Below are 17337 nucleotides of genomic sequence, written 5' to 3' on the forward strand. Positions count from 1 at the left end.
TTTCTGGATCAGAAGCAGTGTGCTGTTGGCACCTGGTCGTAGTTGATTTGTGATTTCAAATTGTATGATTCGAACCACTGGTATGCCCAAAGGTGGCCTGTCACTTGTTTTGGGCATGAACTATGCTATTTGTTAAACGAATTCTCTGGATTGCCCTTTTACCGTTCCTTCAAATGTCGGCAAGTAAAATGAACTTCGCTTCTAATTGTTGGTTTAACAAACTGTGCTTTTGATCAAAAGGCGGTGATTGAATTTAAAATTTCTTGAACCTATCTTTTTTGTTCACCATTATATAAATGAGAATCCCTGCTATTTGACAGCCAAACCATGGAAATTTTAACTAAACAAGGCTGCTATATTAGTTGAAAGGATGCTCGCTTTTTCTATGTGGAGACAATTAAGATATAAAGAGGTCTTCGGTATTAATCCGTATTTATAAAGGGATGTGGTAGACAGCATCCCCGTCAAGCGTGGTCCTCCATCTTCCTCCATTTTGCTGACTTGAACTTTGGTGAATGTTTTGGGTGATCAACAAGTTTATGCCCCTAATCTTTGCTTTTTTTATTAGTTGTTGTCTCCCGTTCTCTAAGCTATACGCAATACAAAAATGAGAGCAGTTTACAATTTTTATACAAGTTTTTCTCCGGAGGGCAGAAATACGATACCTTTGTGACAGCACTGTATGGTAATACTGAACAGCGATACTGCTCCTTGGCCACGCATGTCACCAAGTAGTTCGTTCCGAAGGCAGAAAGGTTTGTTAGGGTTTTTGCCCCATTTAGATTCGCTTGAAGATTAAAGTTTTTCTCGAGTTACAGTGTACATCTGCATACATGGTAGTATGTGTCGGTTAAACAGCTATCGATATATCACCATTCTTCTTCCTGCACACAATGGAGCCAGAAATTCTTTGTCTATAGGACATTAAATATATAAGTAACAAAATTTCTATTCGCTTTGGGCAGTAACTCAGGTCTTGTAAAACTGATCTATATAATTAAAACTCAAATCTACTCAGATCCAATCATTAAAAACAAGGTTTTAGAGTGAGTTGCGTGGGAGCTATTGCCTCCCCCTACACACAAAGATACACACATGCACACATGATGACACATCGAATAGGATATCGATGGATTGGTATCATTGGAAATCCAGTTTTGAACTTAAATTCAAGATAAAAAAGAGTTCGATTCTTACTGAATTTAGTAGATACTCCAAATTTTGTTTATGTAAAAGACCACTTTATATGTTTTATACCGTACTAACTCCATTTCTAATCAGGCAATATTCGATTAGTGGCATGAGATCATTGCTTAACCAACGACTGCTTAATTCTGAGGCATCATTGTTGCCGTTGATACGGTCAGGGCAATGATGGTCTCATGGTATGGCCATAAGCATCATCACTCAAGCAGTCGTATCATCGTTGAGGTTGATCTTGCGACATATCATCACCATCATCGCTGGCATTTGTCTCAGTGCCACCGCAGAATCACGGCATTGCACAGCCTTTCGCCTACACATCGAGAGCATCCTGCCATATCTTTCAAGTGAACGAGGAACCCAAGATATGCGAAGATACAATTCCATGTATTTTCGCGTCCCCGTGTCTGGCGGTGAGTCTAAAACGGTCACTGTTTCTGGTCATCTCCTGCTCTGCATGTCGACTGATAAGTCATTAATATAATGCCTGCAGTCTGAGGGCAATCGGCAAGCTTTTCTTTATTATTCCTTCCATGCAAACATTAAACAAAAGCTCCGCCAAACCATATCGATGAGTTGAACACATGCATCTCTAGATTCTCGCACCTTCACCGTCATTTTCTTTTCCTTTACCATTCAATCATAAGATGCCACGTTGAAATCTTCGTTTCCCTCCTTCTAAAGAAAGTACCGAACAGTTCCGGTAGCTCAGATGCTGTATATAAATTCATTGCAGCAGCGCCACACATGCATCCTGTAGGGGAAAACGATGACATGTCCCTCTATTTTACTTAACGGTCTCTAAGAAGGGTGGTGTTGTCTTTTACTAGGACCGGTCAATGGAGTCCTTGGTATGCTTCGCCGAAAAGTTTTATAAGGTTGATATTGATCTTGTAGTTGGTGGATAGCCAACGAGCTGAATTCATCGATTCCAATGGAATTGCACAAAAAATTGTCTGGATTTTGAAATTTCATAGGCTATCAAATGTTACCGAAGAACAGGAATAGGTGGGTCGAAGAGTGGATTTGTAAATTGACTTCTCGAATGTAATATTTAACTTTTTGTGCAACTATGTTCACACTGACCTTCACCGTTTGCAATAATATTTGATTATGGGAAAGTAGTTCTAGTTTGCTTGATAAGAAGCAATTTGGATGCCTATAGAAAAAAAGCAAATTTATACACTTATTTTGATGTGAAATATAACCATTTTTAGATGCCATCTGGCGTATGATTGTTGGTCTTTGACGCCCTTGACCAACTTGATTGGTTGACTAGGCAACGCAACGAATGATCAGGTTTGCTTGTCTCCTGCTAAATAGTGTATCTTGAAAATTTCAGCAGAACGAATAAAACGACTAATTATAGTTGGATGTAGCCAATTTCAGGATAGATATAGCTTTTATTCTTGGTGCGCGTCTTCGGATAAGATAATGCACAGACAGCCATGAATGAAACAGAAGGATGAGCAGAAATATATATGATTCCCGTCCATGCAAGACCTTGTTCTGTGCGAGGGAAATTGCTCAATCATTTATGAGCGAAAACTTGGGTTGGTGACCTACCAAATGTGACCTCATGGCAGCTCAATATCACCTTTGACGGCCCATATTTGAATTACGTAGACGTTCATGTCTACTCTATCTCAACTACAGGTAACGTGCGACTAGGCTCTGTTATCTCTGGAAATTCTTCAGACAGTTTTGCTTCCATCGAAGTGAGCCAGAGTATGCCTCTGAACGTGCGGAGTGAGAGAGAGGGAGCAACCATTCAACTTGCATGATATTTTTGGCATTCACAGGGTTGACTTAACTAAAATGGCTGCATGGATTCCTCTGTTAACCAGATTTTTAAAAGCTTAATTTTTGAAATAATCTCACCGTGTGAGTCATCCTGCTATGCAAGTTGCATATGCTTGAATTTTTCAAAGTTGCAACGGCTAGTGACCAACTATTTTGAAGTAAGATTACATATTACCATTAATATGCTAGCTGCACGGGTGGAGGATTGTCAGTAGCTGTACATAAATATCCATATACAAACGATTAAAACGAATTGGGCAGAGGCAAATTATCAAATTTATTTAGTAATTGTCGTAAGATTATATATATATATATATAGTTCATTAGTAATTGCCAGATAAGTGAACCGGCATGGTCACTTGACCAGTCACTTGTAATCTTAGCTCCGAGTTTGAACATACGTAACTAAGTAACGGTGGAAAATGGTCACCAGAAAGAATGATTTATTATAACGAGCGATATAACTGCTCGCCGATTTATACTAACCATGACTAATGATCATGCTGATGATCATCACCATGATGATTATCATGAAACGGTGATAGCCACGTCAAAAGACTAGAAGAGCACGGTTGTCTTGATAATGTGGACGCATCTCTGGATCTCGACTGTTATTTTAAAAAGGGATTCATGTTCTTAATTACTTTATATATTATTTGTATGAAAACATCGGCGCTCTTAAAGCAAAGGGGCAGATAGCCTCGAACGGCATCCTATTCCACCACTCTCTCTCTCTCTGTGCCACTTCTTCTTTCCTTCAGATTTTCGATTATTTTTCCTTTCCTTTTATCAGCCATGCATGCATAAGTATCCGAGAGAGCAAAGAATCTAGTCGTTCTCTCCCTCTGTCTCTCTCCGAGTAGCAAAAATGATTACCGGAGGAGACATCTATAATGTATTTGCAGCGGTGGTGCCTCTCTATGTAGCCATGTTCCTGGCCTACGGCTCGGTGAAATGGTGGAAGATCTTCACCCCCGACCAATGCTCAGGCATAAACAGGTTCGTCGCCGTCTTCGCCGTCCCCCTCCTATCGTTCCACTTCATCTCCACCAACAATCCCTACGCCATGGACTTCAAATTCATCACCGCCGATTCTCTTCAGAAACTAGCCATCTTGGTGGTCCTCACCCTGTGGGTTTGGTTCGGCAAGAACGGCAGCCTGGACTGGATGATCACCATCTTCTCTCTCTCTACTCTCCCCAACACCTTGGTCATGGGCATCCCTCTGATGAGAGGCATGTATGGCGATTTCTCCGCTAGCCTGATGGTCCAGGTTGTGGTGATGCAGAGCCTTGTGTGGTACACCCTCATGCTGTTCATGTTCGAGTATAGGGGTGCCAAGATACTGATCGTGGAACAGTTTCCAGAGACAGCCGGCTCCATTACTTCCTTCAAGGTGGATTCTGATGTGGTATCCCTGGATGGGAGGGACGCCCTTCAAGCAGATGCAGAGATTGGAGAGGATGGCAAGCTTCACGTCACTGTTCGAAAGTCATCGTCCTCGAGGTCTGCACTCTCCGCCTACAGGCATCACCACGGCCTCAGCTCGATAACACCGAGAGCCTCGAACCTAACAGGAGTCGAGATCTACTCTCTTCAATCATCGAGAGAGCCCACGCCAAGAGGTTCCAGTTTCAACCACACAGATTTCTATAACATGCTGAAGATGCCTGGGAGTGGAGGCGGGTTTCTGCAGAGTCCCCGCCAATCCAATTTCCAGACGACTGACATATACTCTGTGAACTCTTCGAAGGGGCCGACCCCAAGGACATCGAATTTTGAGGAGGATGTGATGAGGTTTGGGAAGCATAGGTCTCACAAAAGCAATGACTTTAGTGGTGGTGGTAGGAGAAAGATGTCCGGTGATTTCCAGGTGAGATCTCCAAATAGAAAGTTTGGTGAACCTGCTCCTAAGGAGCTCCATATGTTCGTTTGGAGCTCGAGTGCTTCTCCTGTTTCTGAAGCAAATCTCCACCACGCAGTGAACAAAGGTGGTTCCAGTGATTTTGGGGCTCTGACTGACTCGAAATCAAAAGGTAACAACTCATCATAATAAAACATCTGTTTTCTTTTTCTTCTTTTGTGTGTGAAAGAGCTTCAGAATTTTCGAACTTTTTGTGTGTGACTGAGTTTTAATGGACGTGCTGAAGCTTGCTGCCTGGGGAGGTGTACCATTTACTATACCCCTTTTCTATTAATTTTCGCCTGTCCACCAAGAAATTAAGTCCTTGTATAGATGTCAAACAATAGCCCTCCTTTAGTTGGAGGCTTTAAATTGACCCGGCCAAGTGTTGTGAGGTCCTTTAAAATCATTATAATCTCGTTGTCTTTTTTTGCACAGTGAGTTCAGTAGTGCAAGATTCAGGAGAAAGTTTTGGGACGGCCGGCAAGACTGTTGCAGATGGAGAGAATGGCTTGCAGAGAGACCTGGAAATTGAGGGGAGTTGCAGTCCTCGTGCAAAGATGGCAGATGGCGTTGATCTGCAGAAGAATCCAGAGATTGGGCTGGAGAAGGTCAAGAACACGCAGATGCCTCCAGCAAGTGTGATGACAAGATTGATTCTCATTATGGTGTGGAGGAAGCTGATCAGAAACCCAAACACCTATTCCAGCATCCTTGGTTTGACTTGGTCCCTTGTGGCCTACAGGTAATTAAATTGGTTTAACATTTTGACCTGAATTAAGCTCATTGCAAAAAAGGATACCATAAATGGACATTAATGCTTTTGGGTATTTCATCGTTCTAATTGTGGTCAATTCTCAGCTTTTTGATTGATGCCCAATCTACCATTGATTGCTTGTTTAGGGTACTACACTTTCTCTTACAGGAGAGTCGAGTGCTGTAGCTGCTATGCGCTTATGGGCTATGAGCCAGAGAAAGAGAGTGAGGCTATATAATATTTTAACGACATTTTTTAAATATGTTGCAGGTTGAACATTAAAATGCCAACGATCGTACAAGGATCCATTTCAATCCTTTCTGATGCAGGCCTAGGAATGGCTATGTTCAGTCTAGGTAAGACACCATATCTGAAAAAAACAGGAAGATTTCATGGCTTCGTAAAAAAATCTCTATTTAATAACAAGTTGTGAGGCAGAGATAAACCCTTTAAAAAGCGCACTTATTTCTCCATCGATCAACGCCTCCTAAGGGCGTGTTTCTTTCCCAAAAAAAAAAAAAAAATTGTAGCTTAATGTTGAAAAGTTATTTCAGGATTTCCAACGAGTCCCCTCAATTATATATTTTTGGTTTACAATAACTTCGCTGTCAATCAATACGTGTCGGAAAAGTATTTGATAGCATGACATGTTTCAAAATACGTCTGAAATTTTGCAGGAAGAGAAAGTTTGGCAGGGCTCAAAGTATCGACAGAAATTTTAGAAAAGCTTTAAGAATTGCCTGAAAAGAGAAAATTTTCACAACTTTTTCCTGTATTTGGTGGCTACCTGGATGAGGTGAAAAACTTTCAGAAAAAACGTGTGCGGAGAACAATTTGGGCAGCGCATGGGATGCTCCCTAAAGGATTTATTGTATTGTTTCGCTTATTATCATCACAATTACTTAAGGCAGGAATATGCAGAGCGCCCAAAACATTTAACTGAAGCATGCATCATTCTTGAAAAGGTCGAATTTATTGTTTTCAAACTTGAAGGAGTTGTCAAAGGAAAAAAAAAAAAGGCTTTTCTTTTCGCATTTTGAGTGGTTGATTTCCTTTGACGTAGTTGGTACTAAAAGAAAACCAATAGAGAGTACTGGTGGAGGAAGAATATCTGGAGAGAGATCAGTTTCAAATTTTTTGAGAGACTGCCACTCGAGGCTTAAGTAAGAAAACTTTTGAGAGTCAGAAGGAGCCTTTTGAGCCTTTTCTTGAGAGACTTTGATTAGATGGACGTAAGAGAGAGAGAAAGAGTCGGTAGGATGGTCATTCGTGCTTGTGTGCGGGTGTGTGCGTGAACGAATGATTAAGTGAATGTGATCCATTAATAAAAGAAGGGGTGCAGGTATCTTCATGGCGTTGCAGCCAAAGATAATAGCGTGTGGGAGGGCGACTGCAACCTTCGCCATGGCTGTCAGGTTTCTAACTGGCCCAGCGGTCATGGCTGCCACATCCATCTCCATTGGCCTCAGGGGTGTCCTCCTCCATGTTGCCATTGTTCAGGTATGTCTCTCTCCCTCTCTCGTGCACTCTCTCATGCATAAAGTTTTCTTGTCTTAACCATATGCTGGTTGTCTAAAGAAATGAGCTCTTCTAATAACTAAATGGTTTCATTCGACTGCAGGCAGCTCTCCCACAAGGAATCGTTCCCTTTGTGTTTGCAAAAGAGTACAGTCTTCACCCTGACATCCTTAGCACTGGGTGAGTTTATTTATTCATGTAGTAAAGAAAACAACCAGAAATTCAGGCAACCCAACAATCTACAAATTGGTGTATCTATCTTCCGTTTAATGCTGCTAGTGAACATCGAGTTTAAATGAATGAGAGAAACAGATCACTTGTTCTATCTCTCTTTTGATTGATATGTATGTTTCTAACGACAGAATTCGTGAATAAAATTTCTGTGCAGGGTCATTTTTGGTATGCTGATTGCTTTGCCCATAACCATACTCTACTACATCTTACTTGGCCTGTAGCAGCAGCAGCGAAGGACCATTCAAAGAAGAAGAGAGAGAAAGTGGAAAGGTGAAAAGATCGAGGGGGTAAAGGACAGAGAAACAGAGGCTAACGCCGATGCATGCAAGAAAGTTGCAGCAAGAGGAAGAGGAGGGAGGAGGCCAGTGAATGCAATTTTTACGCTTTTGGCTCTTTGCACGTGGTCTGGAGCGGTGAAAGAGATGGCAGATTCAATGTCAAACAACAACACCTTTAAATTTAATCAGCAGCAAGTTTTTTAATGCCATTTGGTTTTTTAATGGTCATGCATGTGAATCAAGTCGCTAGAGGCCAAGAGGGGCAAAATGATATTTTTCGCAGCCTCTCGTAAATAATATTTTCCAACTGCAATGCTATGCTGAGGAAAGAACGATGGTGGCGATAAACTAGAGGCTCCGTAACTTAACTTTCTTGGGGTGCGTGCTTCGGCAGACGCCTAACCGAGACAAAGCAGGGAAATGACCACAGTTTTTCTTTTAATTCATACTGAGGACGTTAGTTCTGGAAGGCCTGTACCGTACGCAGTCAATTGGATTTGGATATGGGTAAAAATCCAGGGTGAGGGATCCACAATCAGACCACACGGACATGGGTGGATCCCGTGATCCATAAATCGGATCAGAGGGTCAACAGAGTTCGATCCCATTAGATCGAAATTGTAAATAAAGAGAAGAGACCTCTGGTTCATGCATGATGCATGGCAATCCTCACGTGGGGAGAGGACTTCGAAGAGACGAGGTACGGGCCGGGATGCCGCGAACGTCCGTCTTTCCCGATCAGTCAATCATCGGTGGCTGGTTCTTCGTCCACATCTTCGACTTTCTAGCAAATTATTTAGAACAACGAGAGGGTTGGGGATTGTTCGTGTTCAGGTCTGAAGGGAGACACTCGTAGCCTGCATAAGAAGAAGGACCTATTTGTTCAGGACAAGATTTAGCCATCACCTCATCGGATATGATCGTACTGAGCAGCCGACGGACGAAACTGCCCTTCCAGGATCCACTCAATAATTGGACCCCAATGGCCCAAGCAAATGTGTGTTTGATTCCATTCCACGCGGATTTCAGATCCAAAACCTCAAATATGTGATATCTGAAATCCACAGGCAAAAAGTGTGAATTTGCAATCGGGCAGGCGGGAGAAGGATGTAAACCCCACAGATTTTAAATCTACTTGTTTGAGATCCGTGGTAATAAAAAAACAACCTTTAGTGTTGTAGCTCACACAGTTTTTAAGGCCCTGAAAATTTATATGGAGGGCCATATTATATTACTTAGAAATCTATCTCAAAAGAAAGGAGCTTATAAGATCGACAGTTTATACTACCTTTCCTATTGACGCGAAGGAAAACATCAAATGAAATAATTTAGACTTTGTACGAGAGGAATAATAACGTTTTAGATTGGAAGTAGGATGAAGTTGTCTCTTCAACCTACCAATTAACTTTAAAACATGAAATGTATGTACATATGTGTATATTGGGTTTCCCCAACTGAATTATAACCTTTACATCAAGTCTATTTTTATGTACACTCATTTGTAATGTAACACGAAGAAAAGGCAACCAGCGGTTCCTGAAAACAAATCAGCAATTAAGGTTTGTCAATCCAATAAATTGAACGAGTCTCTGTTTCACCCCAAATGCGATTTTGGTCCGCCTTCTTTGTTCACCCCAAAATAAATTAAAGTCTTGGCAAACCAACGACTTCTATCATTGTAAACCTGTAATCAGAAAAGAAAATATTTTGATATTTTGGGAGTTTTTAACGGAATTCGTTCGCTAGGGACAATAGACTTAGGGGACTGATGCCATGTATTTTGACAGAGTTATGGTTTGATTTCAGTGGCCATTGTCGTTCATTTCGCAAGCTGTATACTTCTTCTCTTTGAACTCGAAGAAATCTTTTATACTACGTTTGCAACCGTCGGTTCTCACATCCGAGGGGATTTCAGATCACTGAGGACTTCTAATCTGCAGAGGCACGTTTGCTTGCCTCGATACACATTTATCGGATATTTCTGGGTCTCTCTCTCTTTCCTTTTCTCTGCCATGGCTACCATAGTTTTTCTGGTCAGTTGCTTGACGTATTTATCCAAACAATTAGTTGGTGTTACAAGCAGCAAGTGCTTTCATTTACAAAAGGGTAGATGAATAGCAATAGACTGCAGATTTGGAATCAACCGGACTCCCAATTCATTATTGCCACATTCCATGTTCCCTTGTATGACTAGAGTAACTTTTATCGGTATGGACAAAAAAGATGACATCATATGATGGGACAAGATCGTAGGCTTGTTGGATATATTATTCATATAGGTGTTGGAGAGAATATGATATGACCTCAAGTAGAGACAAAACCAAAAGCTGAAAGCAGCATCCGTCTGGTCGGTCTTGGAACCCTTCTGCATAGTTGCTTTCCCATTTGCTTTTTTACCATAAGAACTCCACGGATATCATCCCTGCGAGGTACCGAAACTGACGTCCTTATAATGGAAAACCCAAGATAATCAGTTCGGCATTCTCTTCCCGTTCGTTTTTTCTTTTTTTCCCACCTCTTTGTCGACAAGTTTTTGCCTTTTTCCTCTTTGTCTACTTTTATTGGCAAGTGGGCTTTTACGTTGACCCTTATTAGTTTGAAACAGGATGTTTCCAAGACACTGAACTATTTTTCATCTAAAGGCCTTAAGCCAAGTAGATGGTCTTGAAGTGCCATACGAAGGCATATTTAGTGCACTTTTTTCTACATAAACCTAACAGACGTGCCTCCCTCTCTCTCTCTCTCTCTCTCTCTCCCATCCTTTCGTTGTTGTGTAGAAAAACGGCAGCAAAATACCAAAGCGATGTAGGTCACTAGGAGGACAAATAGCTTCGCCTTGAAGAAGGGTGAAGAGGGCAGATGAAGACATGTACGACACGTTACGTAGGTTGGTTCCAACATAGAGGACTTAGGCCTTAGATGTCAAACCATAGCGATCAGCCTTCCAAATGCTTAGGCTCATCATACAAGACCAAATCTCATAGCTCGTGATTAAGAATGTCACATGCTAACGCCAACCCAAATTTCAAATTTAAATTATATGGAAGACTCGTGCTTCTACCGTGGCATCACATGAAGCAGTTTTCCACTTCACCATGAAATTCAACTTGCTGACGGGGAATGCTTCGGAGGTTTCATAACATGGGCATTTTGGAATTTATCTGGCAGAGGTGACTCAGGGGCCCAAGGCCCGTCTAGGAAGAGCTCATAAATCCTTTACGCCTTTGCTAAAATAGCCGAGGCTTCAAATTCGACTTAAGTTTCATCAGGCAATGGTGGGGGAACTCAAGATAGCCATGGGAGAATTCACAAATACCTTAGTCTTTGCTGAAACTCACGTGACCCATCTCGATTACAGTCCAAGGCTTTCATCATATTGACCCTTTTGTGCTTTCTTCCGGCAAAGGTGACACAAGACCGGCCCTGAAAGAATCCAGATACTGTTGTATTTGCCAAGTCTCAAAAATTGAAAAACCATGAGAAATAAGGCGATTCACTTTCATGTGAAAGCTAAAAGCTTTATGTATAAATAAACACTCAATTGGACATGGGACAGGAAATGCATATAGTAAATGTAATTCGAAGCCATATAAACTTTACACTCTGAACAAATTTATGGTCCTAAATCCGAACAGAAATAGACGCATCTTACATGTTGACGGAGCAGGAGCTGCCGATACCATCTGTATTAGAGTTGGGCTTGCGTCCCAGACCATGGAAAATACGGTGAAGGGAAGGATCTTAGTACATGTTCTCATGAATGCATATGAACATGCGTACATAATGTACATACAAACAACTAGTTCAAGCTTTGGGAGTCTGCACTGTTCTGTCAATGGAAGAATATTTCATTAATACTCTAAATAACAACTGTATAGCCTTTAAGCTGATGCCAAATGAGGGAATAAAAAATCTCTCCGGTTGTTATCTACAGCACCAAGAGACTGGAATCCTGCACAATTGTGACAGCGGTACATTCATTGATCAGCTAAGACAAAGACGTGATAAGTTAATGTGACACGCTGAAATCCGACCATTGTAAACATCAGCCTGCCTTGCCCATGAATATTATTGGCCATGCTGCTGTCCCGCTGTTTTCATTTTGCTGCCAGAAGTTCCTCTTTTTTTTTTTTTTTTTTTTTTTGTAGGATGGGTTGCCACCAAAGTATAAAATTGACGTGTTCCTCAAGTTGGAGCATCTTAGCAGTAGAAAAGATAATCTGGCCAAAAAGCAGAGTTCTAGACAGATTCTTCATCATTCCGATCATAGCACTGACTATTTTCTTTGCTCAATTTGGATTTCAATGATAATTGTCTAGTAGACTTGACTGACACTTGATGAGCCTCATGCACATTGAGATAGGTATACACAGACATACCACCAAGGGCGGTGATGGCTCCAGAGATGCTTACAGGCCCAGGGTTAGAATGAAAAATAAGATATCCTCCAAGAAGAATGACACATGTTTTGAATTGTCCCAAAATAACATGAGTAGTTGCAGAAGTTGCCCTGCAAGTAACATCGTATAAAGGCACCTCAGAGGTCGATAAATCAGATACTAAAGGACATGGTAATGACTAACAAATATAAGCTGAAAAAATGAAGAGAATCAGGTTTATGCAAAATTTCGATTCAGTGGCAGTTGGTCTGATTTTCCTTGTGAATAGTGAGAAGCAAGAGAGGAAGCCACCCAGTAGCGCCTTCTCAGGCCAGTCACCAGGGTTGAAGCAACTTGCAGCGACTTTGATCTACCACACCCCCCCCCCCCACCACCCCACCCCCCCAAAAAAAAAAACCCAATCCCCAAAAATGTTTTTGAAAATTTGAAATTTACCATTTAACATTTATAAACATTTTAATGTCACCACTGTAACAATTCTCAAAATTATACAGTGTACTAACCTACCATAGGAGTTGCCCAACCAACTCTTATGTAGCCCCTTATATTCTGCCACTTGTCTTGCTGTTTGGTGCCCACCTAGCTTAGATTTCTAGCTCAACCATGGTGAATACGTAAGGTAACATGGATGAAATAACATCAGGAGATAGCCAGTGTCTAAAAAACAAGAACAAGTCTCTCCAAGCAAAGATAAAATCATAAATGTCTATTCAGAATCCGTAAAATACAATTAGGAATCCTAAAATATGTGTTCCGACTCTTACCCAAGAGCCAAAGCACCAGACCACTGCAGCAAGAAGCCTAATGCAGCAGACAACAATATAGCTGATGTATTAGAGTAGCTCCAATTGAATGACAACACCCCAGGCGGATCAAGCCAAGGCATCAAGCCAACCAACGAAAGCAAAGTTATTGGTGTTGTCTTCCACATTAACCTGTTTCACAGACAATTACTCAAAATACGGACTGAAGCTTGTATTATTTAGAACTCAGCAGCCAAATTTTCATCAAAGTCATATTGTTAGCAAATAAAAGAACTTCATTTACATGTTTCAAGTGATGCAACCCTTATCAAATACTTTACATAAATGACCCAACTGTTCATATTAATGTCTATGGGAGAAAACTAAGCATCATCATGAAGTATGTTTAACTTACGCCATTGCAGTCCAGTTATCTTGTTGCTGCAATCTGGACCAAAGAATCTTGTTGACAGCACTAGGAATTATCCACGCTAATGCTATACAAGCCCCAAAAAGATGGAACTGCAAATCTGTAACAGTTGCCACAGCCACACCAATAGATACGAAAGCGAGTGCTATTACCTGCAGGATAGAATGGGAACTCCTCAAATATGTTGAACGCAAGAGAAACATTAATAGAAGCAGTAAAGGCCGCAAAACCCAACCTGTCACAAGGATCAAGATGATCCAAGGGACTTGGGTTGACACATGGATATAGAGGGGGACCACCAACTTGTTTCATAAATTAAATAAGATAGTAATCACCTTTGAGCAAGAAACACATTTTCTAAACACCATGAATTCTGCCAGCACAATAGTTGGAGTCACTGCAATCTTAGCCATCTGGTAGAATCCCACACTGGTATGCAAACCCAATTAATGCTCGGAAAAGCATTCTTAATAATGAAAAGAAATTCAGCCATTTCATTATAAAAACCAATGCTCACCTATTATACTTCAAGCTGACATTAGCAAGGCCATTGGAGAGAGACATGACAGTTCCTAGAGCAACTAAGGAAGACAATGGAGTAGTTTTTGCAGAAGGGGCAGCAGGGAGAAGCGACAATACATTTAGGGTTGCCATAAAAAGCCAGCTGACTAGATAGTGGATGAACGTAAGAAAAATTGGATAATTGAACCCAACCTTGCTGAGGACCTAAAGAAATAACGAAATTGGTTAAAATTTGACATTTTAGTTTATAAAGCATGGGGACATCCTGACAGAAGTACAGAACTAACTCACAAGCATCAAGGTACAAGAAAGATTTCAATGCACAAGGTCATACTCACCATTTTGTTGACCATAATAATCCCGACCGAGACCAAGAAATTGAATGTGAGTGCCACTGTAGGCCCACATATCCTTTGTTGCTGACGCCTTGCACCTTCTGATGTTCGGAGCTCGCTGAAAAGTGAAGATCGTAGCTCTTCAAGAGCACGACCTGAAAAGGGCATACAGAAAGCAAATTTAAAAGGAAAACTAGGTTTCAGTCCCATAGCTAGAAATCAGATCTTGCGGAAAAATATAATAAACTTGACAAGGAAAAGCAAGAACGCAGGAACTAAGGTTATGAAAAGTTTAATTTGGCCACACAACTTCCTGAGAAAAGCAGGAGCATGTCAGAAGCGTATAGCCAACATCATCTGGCTTTGCACCATTATTCGGCTTCACAGTTTTGTGTTTCATTGAAATTTACCCTATTTTCATCTATTTTTATTAATCAGAGAAAATTTTAAAGTGACACGTATCACCATTGGAGTACCCAAGGCGCAATTCTTTCCAGAAACTATACTGCTGCATGTAAAAATTGCATAAACCTTTCAGGGCCATCACAACTTTAGCTGCAGGGAATATTATATACTTGAATTTGCAAATGATTTCAAGTAACTTCCAACTGCTTTTGTTAACTATCACTTTGATAAATTTCAGAAATATTAAGAACTAAAGTTCCCACATCTCTACTAAGCCTTTCGTAATATCTCAGCAAAAGATCCTACAGCAATAATGTTGTTTGCTTACGAAGGGGGAAAAAATTCTTTGTTAGAAATATTAGTAAATAAGCACAAAAGAGAAAAGCAACAACGCAATTTTCTTCTGGGCAGCCGTCGAGAGTCTAAGCTGAGATTATAATCATATTCACAGAGGAAACGAGTCAAACGACCAACTGTATTTTGTTCAGAAAGATAAAGAATTATGTAACAATTTCCCGAATTGGACGCCGTTCAACCTCTCGCTCAAATGACAGCCACATATATCGCTTCCAAATTACGCAAGAAGACGTGCTCTCTTCAGGAAACCTAATGGTTCTAAGAAGAACATACAAGAGTTGCATGGACAAACTTTTCATAACGCCACTTTCCTTAACATGCTACAATCTACTTCATTTTGGAGAGGAAAAACTCCATCCCGGTACCACCTTACAATGATTAATCTGGAATGCCATCTCTGACTGCAGACACACATTTCACCAAAAAAAAAAAAAAAAAAAATCCAAACCCTTTTTCGTGCACTAGCATCAAATCGTAAGAAGACCCACCAACTATACAGAAAGAAAAGATTGCAAAGTAAAAGGACTTGCAGATTGGAGCGCTGTAATGCAGTAAGATTGTCACTCAGATTTCAAATAAAGCCCTAGTTCGTATATGAATAACCACCAAGACGTCCAAAGAATTCCGGATCAGCAAACCTATCGAAGCAAACAAACTCTTCCCATACAACCAAAAATCTAACAAAATGAACAGCATATTCACAAAATTGGAATCACCTATAAGGAAGAAAAGGTGGGGAAAGAGAGAGAGAGAGAGAGAGTAAAATGTCACCTCTTTCACCAGCATCACTGTCTTTACGCTTGAGTATCTTTCTAACATCTTTTCTTATAAAGAAATTGATCATATTCCTACTGCAAAGCATACTGAAAAGAGCAACCAGGAAACGCGAAATGCAGAAGCAGCACCACAAGAAAGAATGTCAGATTCCCAAAAGATCTCATGCCCAACTGCAGCAACCCATCGTTCTACCCTCCATCTCCTGCCACCTCTCAAAATCAGACCAACTTCAGACTGGACTGAAGTTTCTTGCGACTGTAACAAAACCCCAAGAAGAAGGCCCAAAAAGAGGGAATAACAAGGAAAATGTGGCAAGAGAAGGATGGCACTCTATCAAAAATGAAGAATGTCACATGCGTTCAAGAGGGAAATCGAAACCCTCTCTCTCTCTCTGCTTTGCTTTACCTTCCAGCAATATTTTATCGAAACAGTTTCTCGTTTGTACCCGTTTTCAGAAAAAAAAAAAAAAAACACCCATTGCGACGAGTGTTCGAGAAAAGGATCAGCACCGACAGCTGTGAAAGAACGGAAGCATATTTATTTTGTTTTTCTGACTATTCGGTTACTTGTTTATTGGAAAAAAAAAACAGACTATTTTTATTTTTTGGTAGAGAGAATGTTATAAAACAAGGACAGAAAAAAATGAAGAAATTCAAGTGCGCGCGCGCGCGCAAACACACAGACACACAAACATGCTCTCTCACTTTGTAATCAGTATCCGCTTTGGCGAAAATTTCTCCGGATCCTGCGGTAGTAACGACAAAGAAGGAGTCGATGGACATGGGAATTAAGTCAGTTGACTCCAGACCGCAAGAAGAGCTTTGAATTTTTAATCTGACAGAGAAAAACAAAAAGATATTTTACCTGCATTTATTTATCAGTACCGTCCCTGCATTTTAATCTAAGCTTAGTATAAGACACACTTTATCCAGAAAAAAATGATATTTATGTTGAAACTTCAAAATTGGAAACCCGCATCCTAGCAAACTCTTAACTACGTGGCCGGAGAACTTGCTTGTTGGTAAGGGTCTCACAGATATATCAAGTTTCCGGAGTTGTCTGCAACTTTGGGAAAGAAAAGAGATTTGTGTTTCAATTTAAAATGAACGCTACCAAAAGGACGTAAAAGTTTTTGTTCATTACAAAATTGCTATAGGTAACATTTTCCCTTCGTGCCCAAAGAAGGCATTGTCTATCTCATTTCTCTTCTTGTGTCTTCTCTACTTTTTGCATTGTGGACTTTCTTGCGTGAAGGCCCGAGCTCTATTGAATAAACGATAACGTGTGTACGCCTCTTCCAGGGTTTCAACACCAGAGACTACGTAATTGTGCAGGGATCGCAGTTAGCATCTCGGAAACTCCATTCCCCAGACCTAACAAATAGAAAAAGTTCTCCTTTAATTGCGGTTCATCAGTCGCAATTTTCATCCTCTGATTCTGCTAGTTGGTATTCCATATAAGTCTAGACCGATATGTCCTCTCTCATAGCATCTCCTTCATCTTCCTTCTCCCTCTCTGACTGTTCGACGACCGAACGAGAACTTCTTTCATTTGCTCCTGAAACGTTTGCTGAACACCCCAAAACGTTCTATCATTCGATTTGGGAAGGCAAACTCTGATCGATCCATTGAACTTGGTGGCGTCGGCCCACATCATCAATGTCCCCCATACA

General features: G+C 40.8%; 2 protein-coding genes across 2 annotated transcripts; one reads left to right on the plus strand and one right to left on the minus strand.

Annotated features, from left to right (window-relative positions):
* Nucleotides 1–3703: 3703 nt before the first annotated feature.
* LOC116249564 (auxin efflux carrier component 2) lies at nucleotides 3704–8155 on the plus strand. The gene is made up of 6 exons (XM_031622691.2): nucleotides 3704–5042; nucleotides 5348–5654; nucleotides 5937–6022; nucleotides 7009–7166; nucleotides 7288–7364; nucleotides 7573–8155. The coding sequence occupies exons 1-6, from the start codon at nucleotides 3875–3877 to the stop codon at nucleotides 7637–7639; spliced, it is 1863 nt and encodes a 620-aa protein (XP_031478551.1). The 5' UTR covers nucleotides 3704–3874; the 3' UTR covers nucleotides 7640–8155.
* A 3082-nt stretch (nucleotides 8156–11237) lies between these two features.
* LOC116251452 (nucleotide-sugar uncharacterized transporter 2-like) lies at nucleotides 11238–16183 on the minus strand. Its single transcript, XM_031625739.2, has 7 exons — nucleotides 15660–16183; nucleotides 14130–14281; nucleotides 13787–13995; nucleotides 13605–13698; nucleotides 13255–13421; nucleotides 12861–13031; nucleotides 11238–12206 (listed from the first exon to the last, which is right to left on the minus strand). Exons 1-7 carry the CDS (start codon nucleotides 15748–15750, stop codon nucleotides 11936–11938), a joined length of 1155 nt encoding a protein of 384 aa, XP_031481599.1. The 5' UTR covers nucleotides 15751–16183; the 3' UTR covers nucleotides 11238–11935.
* Nucleotides 16184–17337: the final 1154 nt, after the last annotated feature.

This window comes from Nymphaea colorata, chromosome 3, assembly GCF_008831285.2.
Source record: "Nymphaea colorata isolate Beijing-Zhang1983 chromosome 3, ASM883128v2, whole genome shotgun sequence".
NCBI classification, from domain to species: domain Eukaryota; kingdom Viridiplantae; phylum Streptophyta; class Magnoliopsida; order Nymphaeales; family Nymphaeaceae; genus Nymphaea; species Nymphaea colorata.